Here is a 23,297-nt window from a genome sequence, read left to right as displayed (position 1 = left end):
CACAGACTGTCTTTAGGATTCCCCAGTGATCCTGGATTTTTCACAACTCCCTACTCTGGCATATGCTATTCTCTGCAACACCTTTCCCCATTATTCCACCTGCCTAACTGTTACTCATCCTACCATACTGTTTAAGCAGTGTCCCTCTGGCAGACTTACTGCTTACTGATGCCTCCAGCTGAATTAAATGCTCCCTTTTTCTCTTCTTAGTGCCTGAGCATATTTCTATTATGTCATATAGCACTTTCTTATAATTGTTGGTTACTTGCTTTCTCTTTTAAGTCTTTAAGATCAGGAACTCATTGAAAATATGAGGCTATGTCTTATTCATTCTTTATTGCCTGGCAGGTACCTGCAATATACAGACACTCAAGAAATGATTTTTGAATTTAAAGAAGCAAATTCAAATTAGAATTGTATAAAATTCATCTTATGAAAGTTAGTAGCCTTTAAAATTTTTAATATTTGGTCTTATCATTAATGAACCATGAGGTTAAAATGCTGTTCTAATAAGAGGCACTTACTGCGTAGCAGGTTTAGTTTACAGTATGTTCTTCCTGGAAGAACCTCAAGTACTGATTTCGGATGTACCATTACTGCTAGTCTTAGCTGAGTTGAAGAAGGGACTTTACTACTCCATTCCCAATATGTGAAGTAGCCTGTTGAGAAGACCTGTTATCTGTGTACCTCAAGGGAGTTTCTGGTGACTTGACAGTGCTTGCTTCAAGTTCTGGAATTCTTAAGAAGAGCACTTCAAATTAAAACAACTCACAAGCCTATTTAGCACACTTTAAAAGTCCATTCTTCTTTGCCTTCTTAAATTTTAGTTGCATGTTTAAACCAGGGTTTATCAACCTTTGCACTGTTAACATTTGGGGCTAGGTAACTGCTGTTGTGGGATTGTCTGTTGCATGGGGGATGGTTAGCAGCATCCTTGACTTCTACCCAGTCAATGCGAGTAGCAGCCCTCGTATTGTGACCACCAAACTTGTCTTCAGAGATTGATAGATGTCCCCTTGCCCAGGAGGGTGGGTGCAGACAGTTGCCCTCCTCCCCTTTTGAAAAAACACTGCTTTATATCAAGCATCTTTAGACACAAATAGGCTTTGTATAAATAGGTCGATCATTTAAACACTCATTGTTAGGATTCCATGATGTGATTGCATAGACCACTAAGGGTTGCTAGTTTGTTTTTTATCTCGTTTTCTACTGCTCTATGTAAAATCCATGTGAGGACACCAGAGCAAAGAGATTTAGTCAAATAACCAATCCAGCTTCAGCCACAGAGATCAGCTCTTAAATTATATTCTATCCTCATGTTTTACTAATGAGGATAGAATGTAATTTCAGGAGGTCACAACATATATGGTGGAGCTTATGCTTGTTATACAAGCCCAGAAATTAAAAAAAAACCCAACAACTTTCTCTACATAGATATATTAGACAATTTAAATATTGATTTGTAACTGGAAAAAATACAGTATCTCAGAAAATGTATACATACTTTAATAGCTGATAGCTCAATTTTGAAAATGAAATGTATTTTAATAAACACTGCCTTTAAATTATTCAAAGTATGTGTATACATTTTTTTGTGACACCCTATATATTACCTACTACTTTTGAAGATAGTGATAGAAAACTGAAAAAAATAAATAATCTGAATTTGAAATAATTTCTCCATCTTAGGGGGGAAAAATACCAGAAGAGGAGGAATATCACACAATCAGTTCTGCTCTTTTGCTGGCTTGGGTGCCACCTCTCAGGTTGCCTTTGCTGATCACTTCACTCTGGTCCCAAGTTCTCTGCGCAGAAGCCTGAGTGCTGTTGGAGATGGGGTGCTTGAGCTTTCCTTTTCTTTTTTTCTGAAAGCAAAGACTAGTATATAATTATCTACAAATGACTGAAATGCCTTGCATGGGATCTGATAAATTCCATTATTTTATCTTCAAGAGTAGTATCCAAGCTGGGGCCTGATTATGTATTTTATTTGTATGTTTTATTTTTAATATATATGATATATTAAATGTAGACAGATGCATTTTATAATATTCAGGGGTCTCTGAGATGTTTCTGGACATTTGAATAAGACAAAATTACATTATATGAATTTTATTTCTTTAGGTTTCTTATCTCTCTTAAAATTTTCTCCTTCATTTAAATCAATCTCTCTATATATAGCTATATCTACATATATTTATATATCTTTATATCTATCTATTATCTATCTATCTATCTATCTATCAATCATCTATCTATCCTTAGAGAGATATGGTTATTTTTTTCCATGATACAAAATATCAAACTAAGCAATCCCATAAAGATTGGTATTTCATCCATTATATCTAGCAAAATATACCCAGAGGAGGTTTTTTTTTTTTTTTTTTTTTTTTTTTTTTTTTTTTAATACATCTCTCATTGTCCTCATTTGAAACACTTTAATAGTCACATTCTCACAAGTTACTAGGATTTCAGGAACATAATGGACACAGAATGATTGCTGAAATCCCTGAGTTGCTGTGCTCTGCCTTTAGAATGTGTTGCTGTTCTCGCAGGTTCCCGGTCATACTGTCGATCGAGAACCACTGCAGTGTCCAGCAGCAAAGGAAGATTGCTCAGTACCTGAAAGGAATATTTCAGGACAAGCTGGACCTGTCATCTATAGACCCAGGAGAATCCAAGCAGCTTCCAAGCCCTCAAAGCCTGAAAGGCAAAATCCTAGTGAAGGTAACTACCCAAAGGAGCACATTTAAAGGCATGAATGACTAACTCAGCCCTCCCTCCCTCCCTACAGACTGGTTTCTCAGGAGAATAATAATTACAGCTCGTACATGAAGGGTTGTCTTGATTTGTGTATGCACCTTGCTCCAAATTATTTATAGTCATACCTTAAGAAAAAGCTAGCTATCGAGTGATCACAGATTCTGGAATTTATTTTTATGAAGTGAGAACATCAATACTGTAAGCCAAAGGCTTAATACGTTAGTCTTATATTGGTTCATAATGGAGAACTGTGTGGGGTACAGGGTTCCTCTGTCCATATCTGAAAGCTTTTCTTTCAGGTTCTTCTCTCCAATTTCTGTTGGGGGCAGGAAGGTGGGGGAAGAGAAGAGGGTCTTCACAGTTGCTCTGCCCTGGTTAAATGAGAAGAGCTCTTATCCCAGCAGAGCAGAGCATGGACATAGCACCCACAGGACTCGCGTGTATGTGAAGGAGCAGTTGATGACTAGACTGACATTTCCTATGCTGATTTTTGTGAGAAGGGAAACTTAATCCCTGCAACGAATATTATTAATGCAAGAAATAGCCAGAAAGACAGTTCCTTGAGATAGCAGATTGCTTTGTGACTTGACTTAATTCCAGTTCATTTTGTGTTTGGATTAAAATCATCTCGGATAGTTGTATTGTTTTGAGACTAAAAACCTAAGGAAGAGCAGTAGGGTATGAATATTCAAACTGGATTATATGTTGCCTAAAATGGGTGTGTACAGAGAAGCCAGGCATCACATACGAGGTGCAAAAAAAGTCAAAGAAACTGTGGTGTCATAGCAAAACCTTAAGGGAGGGCAGCGGATGAGAAAGATGTATTCATCTTTGGAATTGGTCAAACCTGTTTTTCTGTCCTTAAGTGAAAATTATAGACTGACTCCATCAAAAAGCTGTTGTAAGGTAGCATTTAAATACAAACTCCAAATAATGCCAGGGATAACACTGTCAATTTTCTTGAAATCTTTTTAAAGTAAACTCTTGTGATGAATACTGATGGCTGGGTTAGTAAGCTAGCTGTTACCTTTATCAGCTTGTAAATGCTTCCATATTTCTTGAATTATCTTTAGCCAGCAATCAGAAGGTTCAATGCAGACTAAGGCCATTTGATTGAAATCTTTGCATTTTAGACAGTGAAACTTAAGGTAAATATTGATATGGACTGAATCCCTGGACTTTGGTCATTTGACACAGGATATCCCAGGGCTGATAGGTATCAGAAGGAGTCAGAGCTGGGAATCTGAGGAACTCAATGGAAAGAGTGGTGGGAAATGTGGACTAGGAGTGAAGTATTGCAAGGCAGCCAAGGTCTATTTGCTAATAGGGTCATTCCTTAGACTTTAAGGAGGTTTTCTAGAACTATAAACCATCATGCTCCTATTTAAAGCAAAAACAAGGGAACTGATTTTCCTATGATCCTTTAGCATCAAAGAGATTTCTGATCCAAAAGGTATCATTTGAATGGCTATGTACCACTTTGGAGATAGGCAAGTTATTTATTATTATAATAACTAGAGGCCCGGTGCACAAAATTTGTGCATGGGGTCTGGAGAGGGTCGGGGGTGGTGGTGGTGTCCCTCAGTCCAGCCTGCACCCTCTCCAATCTGGGACCCCTCAAGGGATGTCTGACTGCCCATTTAGGCTCAATCCTGATAATGGGAAACCAGACATCCCTCTCACAATCCAGGACTACTGGCTCCCAACTGCTCGCCTGCCTGCCTTCCTGATTGCCCCTAACCACTTTTGCCTGCCAGCCTGGTCACCCCCTAACCACTCCCATGCCAGCCTGATTGATGTCTAACTGCTCCCCTGCCAGCCTGTTTGCCCCAATTTCCTTCCTCTGCCAGCCTAGTTATCCCTAACTGCCCTCCCCTGCAGGGTTGATCACCTCCAACAGCCCTTCCTTGCAGGCCTGGTCCCTCTTAACTGCCCTCCCTTGCAGGCTGGGTGCCTCCCAACTGCCCTCCCCTGTTGGCCATCTTGTGTTGGTGGCCATCTTGTGTCCATATGGGGGCAGCCAACTTTGACCAAATGGGGGCAGCCAGCTTGTGTGTTGGAGTGATGGTCAATTGCATTTTACTCTTTTATTAGAGAGGATAGAGGCCTGGTGCATGTGTGGGGACCAGCTGGTTTGCCCTAAAGGGTGTCCCAGATCAGGGTGGGGGTTCCCTTGGGGTGTGGGGCTGCCTGAGTGAGGGGCCTGTGGTAGTTTGCAGGCCAGCCACACCCCCTGGCGACCCAAGCAGAGGCCCTGGTATCTGGAATTTATTTACCTTCTACAATTGAAACTTTGTAGCCTGGAGTGGAGCCAAGCCTCCTGCTTGCTCCATGGCTGGCAGCCATTTCTGTTTGGGTTTGTTTACCTTCTATAATTGAAACTTTGTAGCCTTGAGTGAAGGCCTAGGCCGGCAAGGGCAAAGCAGAAAGCTTGGCTTCCTCCATTGCCTGGGAAACCCAAGCCTTCCTCCTGCTCTCTGTGGCTTTAGACATCTTGGTTGGGTTTATTTGCCTACTTGCTCTGATTGGCTGGTGGGAATGGCTTGTGGTGTAGCTGAGTGGTGGTTAATTTGCATATTACTCTTTTATTAGGTAGGATAAGTAAAACACATACACACTTTTCAACCCTATATATAGCTTCTCTTAAGGATGTAGAATGAGGTTATGCTTGTTATAAGGAGCCAAATATTCTCAAAAGTAAGCCTGATTTTTATTTGTAAATATGACATCTCTAATTAATGTATAATTAGTTGGAAGTAATTAACCTACCTTTTCTTGAAAGTCTCTTCTTCCTTGTTTTGCCTATAACTCAAACTGTCTGCTTACTCGTCAGTATGAAGTAATGATTGGACAAAGGATTACACATTTTTATTTTCGCATTAAATTTTTTTTTAAATTGTAGTAAAATGCAATATTACTATTTACCTGCCATCTCTTCCCTTTCAAATGTCCATTTCAGTAGTGTGAAGTACATTCACTCTGCTATGGAACTAATCCCCAGACCTCTTTTCCTCCTGTAAAACTGAAATGCCACACTGCTTAAACAAATCCCCATCTCCCCTTCCCCACAGCCCTGTTAACCACTATCCTATTTTCTGTCTCTATGAATGTGACTTCTCTGGGTGCCTCATGTAACTGGCATCATATAGTTTGCTTTTTGTCATGGGTATTTTACTTAGCCTAATGTCCTCAAGGTTTATCCATGCTATAGCAAGTGTCCTAATTTTCTTCCTTTTTTTGGCTGAAAGATATGCCATTGTATGCATATCACATTTTGTTTACTGACTCACTTGAATTGCTTCCATCTTTTGGCTATTGTGAATTGATTTTCATCTTTATATTAAGTGTTTTATTTTCATTTCAGGGTAAGAAGCTGCCTTATCACCTTGGAGACGATGCAGAGGAAGGAGATGTTTCAGATGAAGACAGTGCAGATGAAATTGAAGATGAGTGCAAGTTTAAGCTCCATTATGTAAGTGACAGAGTTGGCCATAATTCTTACCTGCTATGTGCTGCAATAAAATGCTGCAGTTAAACTTGCAGCTGTGTTGGAATCCTCACCAAGATAAGGATATTTATTGGATTAAAAAAAAAAAGGATATTTGTTGAAAGTTACTTTGTGTGCTTGCACACAGACACTCAAATGTTTATTGAGTGAATGTGTCAAGGAGTCTTGTGTCTTCGAGTTGGATTGAATGTTAGTGATTAACCCATATGACCCTTTCTCCAGGGACAAATCCTCTGCTATTACAACTTGAGCAAAACTCAAATTGCAGTTCCAAATGTTACTGTCTTTATTGAAATAGACTGGCTTTCCTATTGTCTCTCTGCCTCCTGCTAGCAGCCCCGTATGCTGCCTGTCATGGCAGACTCATAGCACCTTGCTGCACGGGGGCTTTAGGATGCACATCCCCACACTAAGAAAATGGATCATGGGCCAGAGGATTTCCCAGCTCCTTCAGACATAGGACTCTTGGCTTGCTCTTTAAGTCGCCACGTCTTAAATAAAAGGGCATGGAATAGTTTTTTGCCCGCATGGTGCTTCAGACCCCTGTCCTACATCAAGGAGCTGCATTTCTAAAAAAGCACCCTTCAGCCCTGACTACTTTGGCTCAGTGGATAGAACATTGGCCTGCAGACTCAAGGGTCCCAGGTTCGATTCTGGTCAAGGGCGTGTGCCTTGGTTGCAGACACATCCCCAGTGGGAGGTGTGCAGGAGGCAGCTGATTGATGTTTTTTTTCTCATCAATGTTTCTGACTCTCTCCCCATCCCTTCCTCTCTGTAAAAAAATCAATTATATATATATATATATATATATATATATATATATATATATATATATATATATATATATAAAGCATTATTCAGCCAGGTCATCCGAGGGAAATGCAAGCCAGAGGGAAATGTAAGGCTAAAAGGGACACTCCCTCCCACCTGGGGGACTAGAATTTCTCGACCTCACCCCGCCACCCTCATCTTCTGCAACTCATGTGATTGTCAGGATTGCATGACACCCTGAGAGTACCATTTGCTCATGTTAATTTGGTATAGGGCTTACAATTTCACCTATGTAGGAAAGTAGTATTGCTCTAGATATCAGGACTACTGTATTACTCTGCTCTCAATAAAACAGAAGTTTTGTATAAGTTCTTCTAATTTGCATCATTGCCCTGAGTTTATCTATTACATTGTTAAAAACAGGTCTGCTCCCTTCTAGACGGTAGTAACTGTGCTACCTCCCTGTAGGTACCAAAGGGAGCCAGCAGCATTCTGAAAGGAGGCAAGAGCTGAATGACAGCTGAAGTCTCAGTAGACACTTCTTTCTCGGCTTTGGTACACTTTAAAAGATTCAGCTTGAAGAGAAAAGGAAAAATCACCATCTATATTCATCTCTCGCCTTTTGATAGTTTATCTTGGCTCAGTTTATTACCACTTGCTAATGGGGCTTCTGGTTTTAGAAAATTAATCTAAACCTATTTACATAAGTGAAAATACACTTAATATTTTAAGTAGTTTCCTTTTTACTCTACCAGATATTTACATATTGTGATTAATCACTTGTGATTACAGGTAATGTGGTTCAAATGTTTTTTAGCTTTGTTTTACAAACCAGATTTTTGTCTCTGATTTTCATTATCTTTGCATCCTGTTTCCAAGATCTCTTGGTTGCTAGCCTCAGAGGAATCTATCATTTGAAACAGGGAACAGAGAGGTTTGACTGAGTTGTGGGTTTAGGGAATGATGCTGTTTTTAGTGAAAATGATGATGAAAATTTAGCTATTATTACAATGTAGTCATTTTTTGCTCTGAGTAAAATCCAAGTTGTCTGGTTTCTACATCCACCCACTTATATAATTTTTTCTTTTATGCCAGGGAGCCTTTTAACTTTCTAAATTAAATATCTATAATTATAAAATTAAGTAGCTATAGTTTTTTTCTTAATAGGGAAAGATCAGTAACTTCACCTGTAAAAATATCCAACTGAGCCCTAACCACTTGGGCTCAGTGGATAGAGTGTTGGCTGCAGACTGAAGGATCCCAGGTTATATTCTGGTCAAGGGCATGTACCTTGCTTGTGGGCACATCCCCAGTAGGGAGTGTGCAGGAGGCAGCTAGTCAATGTTTCTAACTCTCCATAAAAAAATCAACAAAATATATTTTTTAAAAATCCAACTGAGCTTCTCTTATCTTCAAAGCTTCTTAGTTGCTTTCTAAGATAGTTTCAAACATGATTCATAAAGATAGTTATGATTTTTAATTTAGATCCTTTGATTTGGGCCCTAAGTGAAAGTGGAAAACACCTTAATTGTGAAATTTTACAGGCATGTTTTGTTATACGTTCAGAGAGAAAATACATAAAGAAATCAACATTCTAGCCTGGCCGGTGTTGCTCAGTGGTTGAGCATCAACCTATGAACTAGGTCACAGTGGTCGGCAAACTCATTAGTCAACAGAGCCAAATATCAACATTACAACGATTGAAATTTCTTTTGAGAGCCAAAATTTTTAAACTTAAACTTCATCTAATGCCACTTCTTCAAAATTGACTCACCCAGGCCATGGTATATTGTGGAAGAGCCACACTCAAAGGGCAAAAGAGCCTTATGTGGCTCTCGAGCCGCAGTTTGCCAACTATGGAACTAGGAAGTCACGGTTTGATTTATGGTCAGGGCATGTGTCCGTGTTTCAGGCTTGTTCCCCAGTGGAGAGTATGTGGGAGGCAGCAGATCACAGATTCTCTTTTATCATTGATGTTTCTATCTCTTTCTTCCTCTCCGTTCTTCTCTGGAATCAATAAAAATACACTCAAAAAGAAAAACGAAATCAGCATTCTAGTGGAAGTTTGTAATTTTACTTCACTTTTCCAAATCTTTTTTCTCTAATTTTGAACACTTCTAAGAAATAGGGCTGTTGTCTTTTGGAAACCAAAGTGTTATCCTGTAATCAGTCAATTTATACTCCTATTGTCAGCAGAGGGCTCAAATGCATTATCTGAATGTCAAATGTAAATTGCCTGATCTTACCCTGAATGCCTGATCATATTTCTGCAAAAGAGGATGGACTGTGCATAACTATGTGAAACCTTAGAGAAAGTTCTTAACCTCAGTTGTAATGCAACAGGGTATGGGTCAGATTTATGTTATATCTGAATTATTGCAATAAATATTTTAACTTAGCATTCATGAGCATTGCAATATTAATTCCTGAGGCTTAAACAGATGCATTTGCACATTCAACCAATTTTTATTTAGCATCTCTTATTGGAGATGCCACCATCATGCTATAGGAGTTGGGGCATCTATTGGTAAGCAAAACAGTAAACAATCTTTGCTTTTATGAAGTTTATACATTATTGAGAGAAGGAGAAGATAGACAAGAATTAAAATAACCAAGTAACATCTATAGTGTACTTGGCAGTGATAAGTGCTAAAGGGATGAAACGAGAGAAAAAGTGGAAAAGTGTGTGTATGTGAAGGGCCTATTGAAGTTTTAAATTGGGCAGCAAAGGTCTCAGAGGGGAGGTCACATGTGAACAAAGACCTGAAGGAAGTGAAGAGTTAGCCATGCTGGTATCTGGGGAAGAATGTTCCAGGCGGAGGGAACAGTGAATGCAAAGGTCAGAAGCAGGATTGTGGCTTGCCCAGCATTACCCTCGTGCTAAGCAGAGCCCTCACACAGGCTTCCTATTCCTGTTAGTCTACTGCTATTTCTAACTAAGGGATTCAAATAACACAGACAGTGTATTTCTCATGTCATAATTTCTTTCTGTTGAATTAATTGAATCCTTCAAGTTTCTGCCTCCTACTGTTTTGTGGCTTTAGCCATAGAGAAACTCTGGCTCGTGATGGTTTAGCCACGAGGTATAGCAGTGTGTTCAATGATCCGAGAATCACACAGCTCAAAGGCACAGGGAGCAGTTTCCTTTCAACCACAGCAGTTTCCAGATAGGATTCAGCAAGCCCACTCACCATTATTCATCTTCATGGGGCCTTCTAATGTCAAGGTGCCTTATAGACTTTCCACCACTAAAGTTCAACTTCACTGATTTTTTCCTCCTCTTCTAAAATCCTCTGTGAAGTTCATCTCATAAACACCAAGCCTTCCAACCAGTTTTAAATGAATCCTAGTATAGTAATATGTAACAACTTTTTATTACACTACTGTCCTAAAAACATTATGCAATCTGAGTCTGCATCTCACCCTAAGATAGCCACTGTTTTCCTCTCTTCCTACTCCTTTCACCACAAATTCATCTTTTCTCCTAAGCGATTTGTTTTATAAACGAGCTATTATAAGGCCTATCGGTCTCGTTGGGCTAAGAGTTGTCAACACTCATAAAGGGGATGAGTTACCTCATGAGGTGGTGAGGTCTTGCTACAGAAAGTATTCACACAGAGACTAAATGCCTACATGCTGGACATGCTGTTGTATCCTGGCAGCAAGGAGTGGGGAATGGGCAAAGTGGCCTGGAAGATCCCTGGAAAATTCCAGTGGTTTCTACTACCTGTTACACTTTGCAATCCTGTCAAAGAGTTAAGGTAGTGAACATTTAAGGTCTAACATAGTGTATATATTACAGTCTTGTACTGCATAATGGCACTTTGGTCAGCCACGGACCCCATATATGACAATGGTTCCTTAAGATTATAAAGACAATGGTTCCTTCAGATTTATAATGGAGCTGAAATATTCTTATCTATCGTCTAGTGATGTCATAGCCATGGTAACATCATAACACAACACATAGCTCACATGTTTGTAACGATGCTGGTGTAAACAAACCTACTGCCAGTTGTATATAATATAGCACATACAACTATGTACAGCACATAATCTTCAATGATGATAATTAATGACTATGTTATTGGTTTATGTATGTACCATACATTTTATCATTATTTTAGAGTGTATTTTTCTAATTATGAAAAAAAATTACAGTATGCTGTGTTACACCGGCAGTAGCCTCATACATCTCATGTTCACTGTGTCTTTTGATTTTATCATTTTCTCTTGTGTTTGATTTAATCTACTGTTGTTTTGTACAGTCACATGCTGTACAGGCTTGTGGCCAAAGAGCAGTGGCTATACCATGGAGCTTAGGTGTTTAGTAAGCCATGTCATCTAGGTTTGTCTGAGTTCACTCTGATGTTCACACAATGACAAAATCTCCTAACACATTTCTCAAAATGCATCCCCATTGTTAAGCAGTGTGTGACTATATATATATATATATATATATATATATATATATATATATATTCCTTGTGTTTCAAAAGTATTGTCTTTTGGGAACTACAATTGCTGAGGAGAAGTCTCTTAATAGTCTAATTTTTCTTTTCTTGTTGGTAATCTGTCTTCCCTTTCCATCTCATTGTTCTGTATTTTCACTGTTAAATGACTAGCAGTGGATTTATTTAGCTATTTTCTTAGCCTTCAGGATTCATTTCCTATTAGCTCATATTTTCTTTCATTCTGTAAATCAACCTGTTTTTTTTTGTTTTTTTTTTTAAATATTGTTTCTATGCCACTTTTTCAGTCCTTTTTCTATGGAAGTTATGTTAGATTTATTTATTTAATAAAAGGGTAATATGCAAATTGACCATACCTACGCTACACTCACTAGCCAGGAGTGAGTATGCAAATTAACCCAACCAAGACTGCTGCAGCCACGGAGAGAGCAGGAGGTTTGGGTTTGCCTGGCAATGAGGAAGCCAAGCTTTCCACCTGCCCTGGCCTGCCTTGGCCTTTGCTTAAAGCTACAAAGTTTCAATTGTAGAAGATAAATAAATCCCAACAAAAATGGCAACAGCCATGGAGCTGGAGAGAGCAGAAGGCTTGAGTTGCCCCTGTTCATGGAAGAAGCCAAGTTTCTTCAGCCCTGGCCTGCCTTGGCCTCTGCTTAAGGTTACAAAGTTTCAATGATAGAAGATAAATTAATCCCAACAAAAATGGCTGCAGCCAAGGAGGGAGCAGGTGGCTTGGTTCCACTCAAGGCTACAAAGTTTCAATTATAGAAGATAAATAAGTCCCAGATACCAGGGCCTCTGCTTGGTTCATGAGGGGAGGGGTATGTGTGTTGCAGGGCTGCAAACCACCATAGGCCCCTTGCCCAGGCCGCCCCATGCCCCAAGGGAACCCCCACCCTGATTCAGGACACCCTTCAAGGCAAACCAGTTGGCCCCACCCACGCACTAGGCCTCTATCCTATCTAATAAAAGAAGAATATGCAAATTGACCATCACTCCAACACATAAGATGGCTGTCCCCATGTGGTCAAAGATGACTGCCCCATGTGGACACAAGATGGCCAGCAGGGGAGGGCAGTTGGGAGGGACCAGGCCTACAAGAGAAGACAGTTGGCAATCAAGCCTATAGGGGAGGGCAGTTAGGGGTGACCAGGCCGGCAGAGGAGGGAAGTTGGGGGCGACTGGGCCTGCACCAAAGGGCAGTTGGGAGGGACCCAGGTCAGCAGGGAAAAGCAGTTGGGGGCATACTAGGCCTGCAGGGGAGGGCAGTTAGGGGTGACCAGGCCTGCAGGGTTGGGTAGTTAGGGGCAAACAGGCTGGCAGGGGAGCAGTTAGGCATTAATCAGGCTGGCATGGGAATGGTTAGGGGGTGATCAGGCTGGCAGGCAGAAATGGTTAGGAGCAAGCAGGAAGCAGTTGGGAGCCAACAGTCCTGGATTGTGAGAGGGATGTCCGACTGCCCGTTTAGGCCCAATTCCAGTAGGATTGGGTTTAAATGAGCAGTTGGACATCCCTCGAGTGGTCCCAGATTGGAGAGGGTGCAGGCTGGGCTGAGGGACACCGTTATTCTCCCCCCCCCCCCCCCCCACACACACACACACACTACACAGATTTCATGCACCGGGCCTCTAATTTAGACATCATATATATATTTTTATCTTTGTGCTGACTTCTGGGTGCCATTACAATATTATTTTTCAATTCATTAATTATCTCTCTGACTTTGGTCTAGAGCAGTGGTCGGCAAACTGTGGCTTGCAAGCCACATGCGGTTCTTTGGCCCCTTGAGTTTTTAGCAAAGACCAGCTTAGGAGTACCCTAATTAATTTAATAACAATGTACCTACCTATATAATTTAAGTTTAAAAAATTTTGCTCTCAAAAGAAATTTCAATTGTTGTACTGTTGATATTTGGCTCAGTTGACTAATGAGTTTGCCAACTACTGGCCTAGAGTTTATTTAGTTATTGCTCTTTTCATTTCAGTACTATACTCTTTATTTTCAAAATTTATTGGTTCTTTTTTATAGACACTTGCTCTTATTTAATTATTTGACTTCTTAGTTTCTTTTGTGTGTTTTTGTGGAGCTATTTCTTCATATTGTTGAGCATCCAAATGCACTACTAATTATAAAGTGAAAGAGTGAATTCCTGTACCTGGCGTTGATGTTTTTACCTCTCTGTCTGGGCATTCCTTTTCCCCATTGGTTTTAGAGTTTTTAGTTAAAGGCTTTATTTTGAGTGGGATTTTCCCCTTTCGCCCTCTTTCACTCTGTATTCACCCTTCTTATCTAGTGATTTGGGAACTGCCTCCTCCTGAGATCCCCCCTCATTTCATATTACATAAGTAGGATCACATGAAGCTTTTCTAGAAGATTCTTAGAACTACAAAATTATTCATTTCAATGTGATTAATTCAGATAAGGAGAAATACATGGGTTATCCTTGACTTTCAGAGTGACATTAATTGTGTATGACCCCCTCAAAGTTGAGTCCATCTAACTGTAGAGGCACAATCACATTTTTGAGCAAGAAGAAATGAATTACAAATTTAAACTGATAGGTCATTTGGTTTTGATTTAGTGGAAGTGGCTTCATAGGAAAGAGAGCTCAGGACAGGCTGAGACACCCAGAGATTAGAGAGAGATTATTGCAATTGTTAAACACACAGACTCTGGAGCCAGGCTACCTGAGTTCCAAGCTGGCTCTACCACTTGCTAACTGTATGACCTTGAGGAGCTCACCCACCTTTCTAAACCTGAGTTTCTTTATCTTCTTTTTCTAAATGGACATCATAACATTTCAAAATGTTATTGAAGCGCTCTCTCTCTCTCTCTCTCTTTCTCTCTCTCTCTCTCTCTCTCTCTCTCTCTCTCTCTCTCACTCTCTGCCTGACTACCCATTTTATAAGTTGCATTCACACTCCTGGAAAGTGACTGTCCCTCTTGGTTTTGAACTATGGCAGTAGTATCCTCTCCTGGCCAAAATTGACATCTGAGCTGGAGAAGGAGCAGATCTATAATCCTAGGGGTCCATGACATTGGGTGACAAGCAATCAAATCTTGAGAGTTCTGCAGTCTGAAATTACCTCCGAATCCTCCTGAGAATCTGTGCTTTTGAAAGACCTGTTACTATTTGAAAGCAACTTGAGACAAACAGAAAAAAATAAGAATTCTATATTCTGTCTGATTTGCACTGAAAGCAAATCAAATCAATAGGCTCTGTTATTATAAGAATAAGTGATTTCTCCCTGTTGGAAATATAAGTCACTCTCATTCTCTGCCTGTTTGCAAAATTTGACTCTTTATGTGCTAGGAGAATAAAATAATTTAACTTTAAAATGAGGGCTAAGTTCATTCCCTGCAAAGAACTCAGAAAAATGCCTGACACATGATTTGTGCTCAGTATATGCTAGACATCATCAGTAACAAGAATGACAGCAGCAGCATGATTATTGTTCAAAGAAGTCCTCACCTGGTCCTTGAACAGAAGAAGGTGTTTTAAGGGAGCTAAGGAGCAGGCAGGAAACAGTGGAGGATGGAAATGCATGGCTGAGTAGCATCTGCTCTTCAGCCTAAGGCTTTCAGGTTATGGGTTTGCAAAGCTGTAGAGCACTCACTTAGTAAGCGCATCTATGACATTGTTCCTTCTGCCTCCAGACTCAAGCCCAGAGAGCCAGAAGACATTTAGGGATGGTGAGATAGTCCAGTGTTTTGTTTGCTTGTTTGGTTTAAAGCAAAGATGCTCAACTTTGGCTGCACATTGGAATGACAGAGGAGCTTTCAAAAATCCCAGTGCAAGGTCCCTGCCCAGAGAGTCCCCTGCCAATGGTCTGGGTGTGGCCTGTGGTTTAGAAATGCTCCTCTGGTGATTCCAGTGTTCAGTGTAGAGCACCACTGTTTGAGAAGGTCGGCCTTTAAGGGTCAGCCCCTCTACCCCAATCTTTCCCTTTTCCTGATGCTTCCCAGCCTGGAGCAGTGGCCAAGATTCTTGGTAGCCCTTCACTTTTTTTCAGCGATCCTTTTTTTTCACCTGGAGACAAAGCATGAATGTGTTTATAAGTTTGATTTATTTATTTGTAGTAGGTATTCCTGATCATATGTACTTCTCAGAAAAGGGATTCGCAATGGTGATTACTTCCCTTGGGGAAACTATTCCTTGCCATACTAAAGGGCTGCCTTCCCCTTCCCCTCATCACCATGCATCCTCTCTTTCCCACTGGCTCAGGGAACAAAAGAGCAAGAAGCACGTGGTGTTCAGCTTGTGGTCCCTGGTGCCACTGCACAATGGCTGGCAGGTTGTGAGGCCCTGTGTCTGTCTCGGCTTCCTTTAAGCAGTGCTGTTGGGCTCCCAGACCCAGTGATAATATATTAATGAAAATATATTATTTGTTAATATATTTTTATTTATTTATCCTATGGCAAAATGTAAATCACAGAAAACAAAATCATAGCATATCATTCCTTCAGCAACAACTCTCCATGTTTAGAGGCTGCGAAGTGAATAAGTACAGTCTTTGCATTAATCATTCATGATTTCACCAGCACCAGTTGGCTTGGCTTTGTATGGTTAGCCTTGCTGTGTCTGGGCATAATGGCCACAGTTCATCTCCCCACTGTCTCTGACTCTGTGTGCCCTGATCCAGAGAAGGAAAGGGAGGGGAACTGGGGGAATTCTGTATGACCTGGGCACACCAGGAGCTCTTGCAGGCTTTCTCTTTGTGTCTTCCTACCAAGCATGGCCCCTGCTAGGCTCTGGGGCATTTGATCAAATGCATTGTGGGTTTGCTTCCTGGAGTTCTTTTCTTGGATTCCCTTCCGACCTTAAGTGAAACCTAGTATTTTCCAATGAGGAATACTGGCCATATATTTTCCAGGTGTCAAAAGGGAATAATGCTTGTTTAAAATATGAGCCTGCTCATGATTGACTTGACTCAAGAATTTATCTTTATTTGGAACAGTATAAAAGAAATGGCTGAAATATGTATGCACTGTATGGTAAAATAGGCACAATTTCATGTTGGAAGATTTAGGTTCAAGTCCCAGTTCAGCCACTTCATAGGCATGTGTGTTTGGACAAGTTTTTGAATCTTTCTGCCTCTATATCATTATGAGTAAAGTTTTTCTAACCTTAGTGCTACCTTAAAGGGTGTCTGGCAGCTCAAATGAAATATTGTTATATTAGAGGCCTGGTGCACGAAATTCGTGCACAGGTAGGGTCTCTAGGCCTGGCTGGCAATCAGGCCAATCTGTGGGGTGACCAGCAGGGTGATCAGGGGGCCACCACTGGCACCTGCCTTGGACAGCCTGGCACCACCTGCTCATTGGCCCCACCTCAAACCGCTGCTGTCAGTTGCCTCCCTCTGCAGGGCAACCAGCAGGGTGATTGGGGTGGGGTGGGCGCTGGCACCTACCTTGACTGGCTTGGGGCCTGCCGACTATGGAAAGTTCCTACATTGAGCATCTGCCCCCTAGTGGCCAGTGTGCATCATAGCAACTGGTTGTTCCACCAATTATTCCACCATTTGATCTATTTGCATATTAGGCTTTCATTATATAGGATGAGTGTGCTTTGTGAGTCTTGGCACAATATAGTTGTTGTTGTTGTTTGTTTTTTTTTCTATATTTCCCTGTGCTCTTTTCTCCATGTTCAGATGGTTACTAGTTCTCCTGGACATTGTTTTGCTCATGTTGGATGCTCTCACCCTACTTTGCCAGATTATCAGCTCTTAGTCATTAGTAGATTTATTTATTGCCACCAAAGGATTTGTCCAAGTCCAAATCTCTCATACCTGTGAATATGACCTGATTTGGGAAAAGGGTATTTGCTGGTGTAATTAAGGATCTTGGATTGACGGGGTGGGACTTAAAAATCTAATGTCAAGTGTCCTCAAAAGAAAAGGAGAGGACACCGACAGGAGGGGAACACCCAGGAAAAGGCCATGTGATGACTGGGGCAGAGACAGGAGTTATTCTGCCACAAGTCAATAAATGCTTGGTGCCACTGTACACTGAAGGGAGCAAGAAAGCTAGCATCTTTGGGAGGGAGTGCAACTCTGTAAACCTTGGTTTTCTTTACTCTGGCCTTTGGAACTGTATGAGAATAACGTTCTGTTGTTTTGAACAACCAGGTTTGTCGTGGTTTGTTGCAGAAGCCTCAGAAAACCAATACACTCATATTTTTACAGCTTGGCTCTGGCGTCCTCTGCTCCTGGAAGTCTCTCCTACATTCCCAAGTCTCTCCTACATCCCTCTCCTCTGTGTGCCTGTGATACCCCTTACATCTGTCATTCTCCTTGCACCTGCTTCTATAATTATCCATTGATGAGGCTGTCTGTCTCTGTGACAGCAAGGATTCGGTGGGGTTGTGCCTTGTTAATGTTTCTCACCTGGCATACAGCAGCTTGATGTGTATTTGTTTTGTGCAAAATGAATTTTGCTCTCAGGTCTTCTCTTTATTCTGTCGCCCACCAGTACTTTGGCCTAGGCTCTCAGTGCTGTGGTGGGGCCCATGGTTCTGGATTTTCATCTGCATGCACCTCACGCACCTTTCCTCTCTCAGACACACTACCTGTTAATAATATGTCTAAAATGCTATTCAGGCACTTATCTACCCAGAGACTGTCAGTGACTCCACTCCTGCTTTCAAGTGCCTCTACTATCTTCCAGCTTTATCTGTCACTACCCTCCTTTATAAATTTCTGCTGTAGGAAAACTAATCCATTCTTGTGTTTATAGAACATGCTTTACCTTTGCTAGAACTATGGATGGCAGGAAAGCCCTTCTCCTCATCACTGTTGAAATCTTAATTATCATGCAGAGATTTCCATAACATTCTTTTCCCTTCAGTGAAGAAAGCGGTGTGTTTTAAATAGCATATTTTTGCTCAGATTTACCTATGTGGATATGGAAAATTTAGTCTCCAAAAATTCTTACTGGCTTTCCCTCATTTGAAAGCATAAAGTAGCACAGTGGGAAGGATGCAGAGACCTGAGTTTGAATTCTATGTCAATTGTTTGCCAGCTCTGGAAACTTGAGCAGCTTATTTAATTTCTCTAAGCATCAGATTTTGCATCTCTGAAATGGAAATGACAAAATAAGACTTTGTAAGAGGGTTGAATGTAGTCAAGATAATAAATTTTAAAATAAATGGGATTGGTGGGGGGAGAGGGAGGACCGACATGGTACAATGAGGTTAACTTATTACAGTGAATTGAGAGAGAATCAAATTATAAAAGCAATGTTGGCTTGAATGAAGGGGGTATTCTAATAGATTTTGTGTTTCTTAAGGAAAATCATTTCCATCACTTCATTCTTTGCAGAATAACGGGACCACTGAGCACCAGGTGGAGTCTTTCATAAGGAAAAAACTGGAGTCACTGTTAAAAGAATCTCAAATTCGAGACAAAGAAGATCCTGATAGTTTCACAGTGAGGGCTCTACTGAAGGCCACGCATGAAGGCTTGCATGCACACCTGAAGCAGGTATAAGATGCCCTCTGGTACTTGACCTTCTACAGGAAAAAGAAAGCATATCACATGTGTTGTTTCTGAACATTTGTCATTTGGGAAATGCTTCTCCAGTTTCATCCATTTCTATCTTCCTATTGCTTGAGAAATAAAAATCTCCTATTGCAAAATAATGTGAGAAATAGTTTAAAAGTTGGATGGGTGGAACTGAAAATGACAGGAGAAAGCCCAGCACCCCTGGACTCACCTTCCTCACGCATGTGCGGATGAGCAGAGAAGCTTGAGCCCACCACATACTGCAGCCTTCCTTCTGTCTGGGTTTGGTCAGCCTCCATGCCCTGTTGATTGTATTTCCTGGATGTGTCTCCCATGTGTCCACTTTCCGTCGTCTTTGTGGCTGTGTCCCAATCTAGGCCAATGTCAGCTCTCACCTAGACTTCTCTTGCCCTTCTTCAATAGAATCTCCACTCTGAAATCAGTCTGGTTCTTTAAAAATGCAAATCTGGTCATGTTACTCTATTGTTCACAATTCTTTGGTGGCTTCCCATTACGCTGGGGATAACTAACAAATTCTTTGATGAGGCTTTCCAAGGACCTGCATCATTGCATCCTTGCCTACTTTTCCAGTCTCAGATCTCCTCATTTTCCTTGTCATACCACTTCTCACAATTGTCATACCAGCCATGTTTATGCCACTGTCTTCCTTACATTACGTCTCCTCTGCCTGGAACACCCCATTCTGACATTTGCTCTAAGTACTGCTTAGTCTTTAAATTCCAGGTTCAATGTGATATCGTAAAAGAGTCCTGACTTGAGTGCTAGATTGGGTTAGCTATCCCCTTTATATTGCCCACAGTAGCCTATTTTATCTTCTCTTTTCTGAAGTTTTAAAAGAACATTGGCAACTACTTGTTGAGTGTCTGTCTGCCTAACTAGACTATAGATTCCATGAAGACCAGAACCATTTCATTCTTGATAACCATTGTTGTGCTGCTCTCTAGTGCTTGGGACTTAGCAAGACCTTCATAAATAGTTGTTGAATGAATGGAGGGATATATTTTATATTGCACTTCTATATAAGAAAGGAGTGGGAGGGGGGTGAGCCTGGCAAGAAGAATCCCTATTTGATCACTAGCGCTAGCTTTGTAACTTTGGATATATTCTTTAACCTCACTATATTTCAGATTTTTTTTTTAATCTGTAAAATTGATGTTTTAATAATACTTGTCTCAAACAATGGTTGTACAATATATATTAAACGAGAATATATGTAATGCACTTAGCATAATCCTTGGGGCTTAGTAGTTGCCTACTAAATAGGACACCCATTTACCTTAACTTGCCTGGGACCGCCCTGATTTATACCTATTGTCCTAGTGTAATTATTAAAAGTACCCCACTTCACTCTTAAATGGATCCTGTTTGGGACAGTAAGTGACATGATCTCCCTATAGATGAGCTATTAGAAGTTGAAAGGAGCTTAGAAGTTAATTGGGCTATTCCTCCTCCATTTCATACAATAGATAAGAAAACAGGTCAGGAGAAGAGGCTTGCCAAAGGACAATGTAGCCACTTGGTGGCAGGACTAGGTCTCCTATCTTAGAGAGCAGTGTTGCTTTTATGACCACATCTGCTACCTTCTTAATTTCAGGATTTTTGAACAGATAGTGATCAGCTTTAATAGATCTTCAAAGGCAGTCCACATATATAAACTGTCAACTAAAATTACCATATTTTACCACTAGTATTTTCTGAACTGCCTCTTTCTCCAATTAATAGTCTTTCCCACTCCCCATTCTAAATGGCATCTCTGATTAGTCCATATAGATGCCCTCCCTGGCTGTTTGGTTTTAAATAGTTTTGCTTACCCACATGTATTCCATGTATGAGGTTATCTCTGTTTCTTCTCGGTCTAGCAGGAAGTTTTGGGAGGGCATGGCCTGCTGTGCTGGTCTCTCCTTAAACCATGTCATTAGTAGTGAACACATTTTTAGGGTTGATAACTTAAGAAAAGTCTAAATCTTTTTAGCAGAGTGGCCTTCCTGCATCCTAATGCGAGAGAGGCTTGAGCAAGGAGATCTCTAGCCTAGAAAATTAACCCACGTGAGGAAAATTCAGAGACCACAATAATATCTTTCCAATGCTCACCACAGAGGGAATTATTTCAATGAATAGCTAAGCTTTGCTCTGGTTTACTGAAATAAAAATAATTTTATTACCTCATACATATGCTTGGATTTTATTTATATTTCATGTTTTCAAAATTCCAAATAAGTGTTTGATCAATGTGATTTTTTTTTTTTTTTTTTTTTTTTTGTAGAATTGACTCTTAATGATTTGTTTTTTGCCATCTTTCAAAATGAAATCTATTTTAACTAAAGATGTTTTATCCCCACTCATGGCATTCTAAAGACTATATCCTATGCTGTGGAGAGCCTTGTGATCAGGTACTGGATGGGCCACTGAGAGGCCTTTGACTCCAGCTTTGGGCAGCTGCTGACTGTTCCTATCTCCTGGCTGGTACCCGGGCCTCTCCATATCAGTGCCCCCCTGGCAGACTCTGCCACCTTGTACTGGAGGGGCGTAGCAGGAGGAAGTGACCTCATGCTTCCCACCTAGAGGCAGACAGAGAGGTTTGCCTGCCATTTCGTCAAAACTAAGGAAAAAATAAAAGTAAAGAAGAAAAATAGTTATATTATGCTTTATTTTCTCAGCATCCAGATGTGACGGAGAGTGGAAAGAAATCACATGGACGATCTCTCATGACCAACTTTGGAAAACATAAGGTACTAATTGAGATTGAAAAATGAGTGAAATCCACTAAGTTAAATTAAGTCAGGAAGGTAACTGGAGAATATCATCATGACCTTGGAATAACTGAAGATTGCTTAAATAGGACCCCAGAAAAGGAAAATATTGATAATTAAACTACTTGGAAATTTAGGAATTGCTCTTCATCAATAGTATCAAAAAGCAAGTAATACCAGGAAAGAATATTTTCAATACATACATCCACTAGAGGTCTTGTATCCTGGCAATATAAAGAATACCTGCAAATTAGTAAAAAAGACAGGTACCCTAAATAATAATAATAATAATAATAATAATAATAATAATAATAATAAACTGGGCAAAAGATTTAAATGGCACTTAACAAAAGACTTGAAATGGCTAATCTGGAAAAGGTGCTCACCCTTATCTGGGAAATGTAAATTAACATGCGATTGAGATTCCATACACACCCACCATGATAGTAAACATAAAAAGATTGACAACACCCAGTGATAGTGAGGAAGTTAAACTCTCATACAATGCTATTGAGAATATGCATTTGTAATATTATAGTACAAATAGGAAATAGTTTAAATGTCCATCAATAATAGAATGAATAAAAATTATTTTCACACAAGTAGTATTTATCAGCAAAAAGGACAAAATTGCAATTATAAACAATAATAAGATTTTTATAAAGATGATATTGAGCAAAAGAAGCCAGAGAGTACATGCAATTTGATTCCATTTATATGAAGTTTAAACACAGGCAAAACCAAATCTATAGGGTAAAAATCAGATTAGTAGTTACCTTTGGGAAGAATCAAAAGGCCTTGGAGTGTAGATAATAATCCATTTCCTCATTTGGTGGTTTCATTTTGTGCATGTCATCATGCTGGGTGCTTATAATTCTTGTACTTTCCTCAATGAAAAGGTTATATAATTAATCAATTATTGGATGGTGAACTTTGTGCATGAGGTTTCTTAAGGACAGTTCTTGTGTTAAGGAATATTGTATCTGGAATTTCCTGCCCCATCAGTAGGATAATTTCTTAAAAGGTCCCCAAATTAGTCATTATAACAAAAAACTGAAAACAACCAAAATGTTCACCCATAAGCGCTTCTTAAGTGAATCATGATTCATTCACACAATGGACAATTATGCAGCCACTAAAAGATGATCACTCTAAAGAACTCATCATGCAAAGCATTAAGCAAAAAAGTAAAATGAAAAATGGATTACATGGTACATTAAGCATGATGAAAAGTGTTCAAACTTTATTTAAAGAAAATATATCATCATTTCCCCAAATATAATCTGCCATTGGTGATTCATTTCTAAATTCTTTTTACCTTTTATGTTAAAAATGAACTTCAAAAAGACACTTATTTTAACACCTCAAGGTATTAATTATATGTAGAATTAGAGAATATTTCATTTCTTGATTACAGCTACTGATTTAAATTAAAGTTCTTTCCCAAAGTATACCTTTTTATGTTGTACTTGTGCTACCATAGAAATAGAATTTATTATGTTTCAAGCCATAA

General features: G+C 39.9%; 1 protein-coding gene and 1 long non-coding RNA gene across 2 annotated transcripts in view; both read left to right on the top strand.

Annotated features, from left to right (window-relative positions):
• LOC311617530 overlaps positions 1–23,297 on the top strand; it is a 537,075-nt gene that overhangs the window by 323,160 nt on the left and 190,618 nt on the right. The window lies entirely within an intron of this gene.
• PLCH1 (phospholipase C eta 1) overlaps positions 1–23,297 on the top strand; it is a 132,762-nt gene that overhangs the window by 88,159 nt on the left and 21,306 nt on the right. The window contains 4 exon segments of the mRNA XM_084872090.1: positions 2,556–2,727; positions 6,128–6,235; positions 18,831–18,992; positions 21,692–21,763. Of these exon segments, the coding sequence (XP_084728216.1) occupies positions 2,556–2,727; positions 6,128–6,235; positions 18,831–18,992; positions 21,692–21,763 (514 nt within the window).

The sequence above is a fragment of the Pipistrellus hanaki genome (genome assembly GCF_964339955.1).
Source record: "Pipistrellus hanaki genome assembly, chromosome: 2".
NCBI lineage: Eukaryota > Metazoa > Chordata > Mammalia > Chiroptera > Vespertilionidae > Pipistrellus > Pipistrellus hanaki.
The sequence above is the reverse complement of the archived record's forward strand: the minus strand, read 5'-3'. Positions and strand labels throughout refer to the sequence as shown.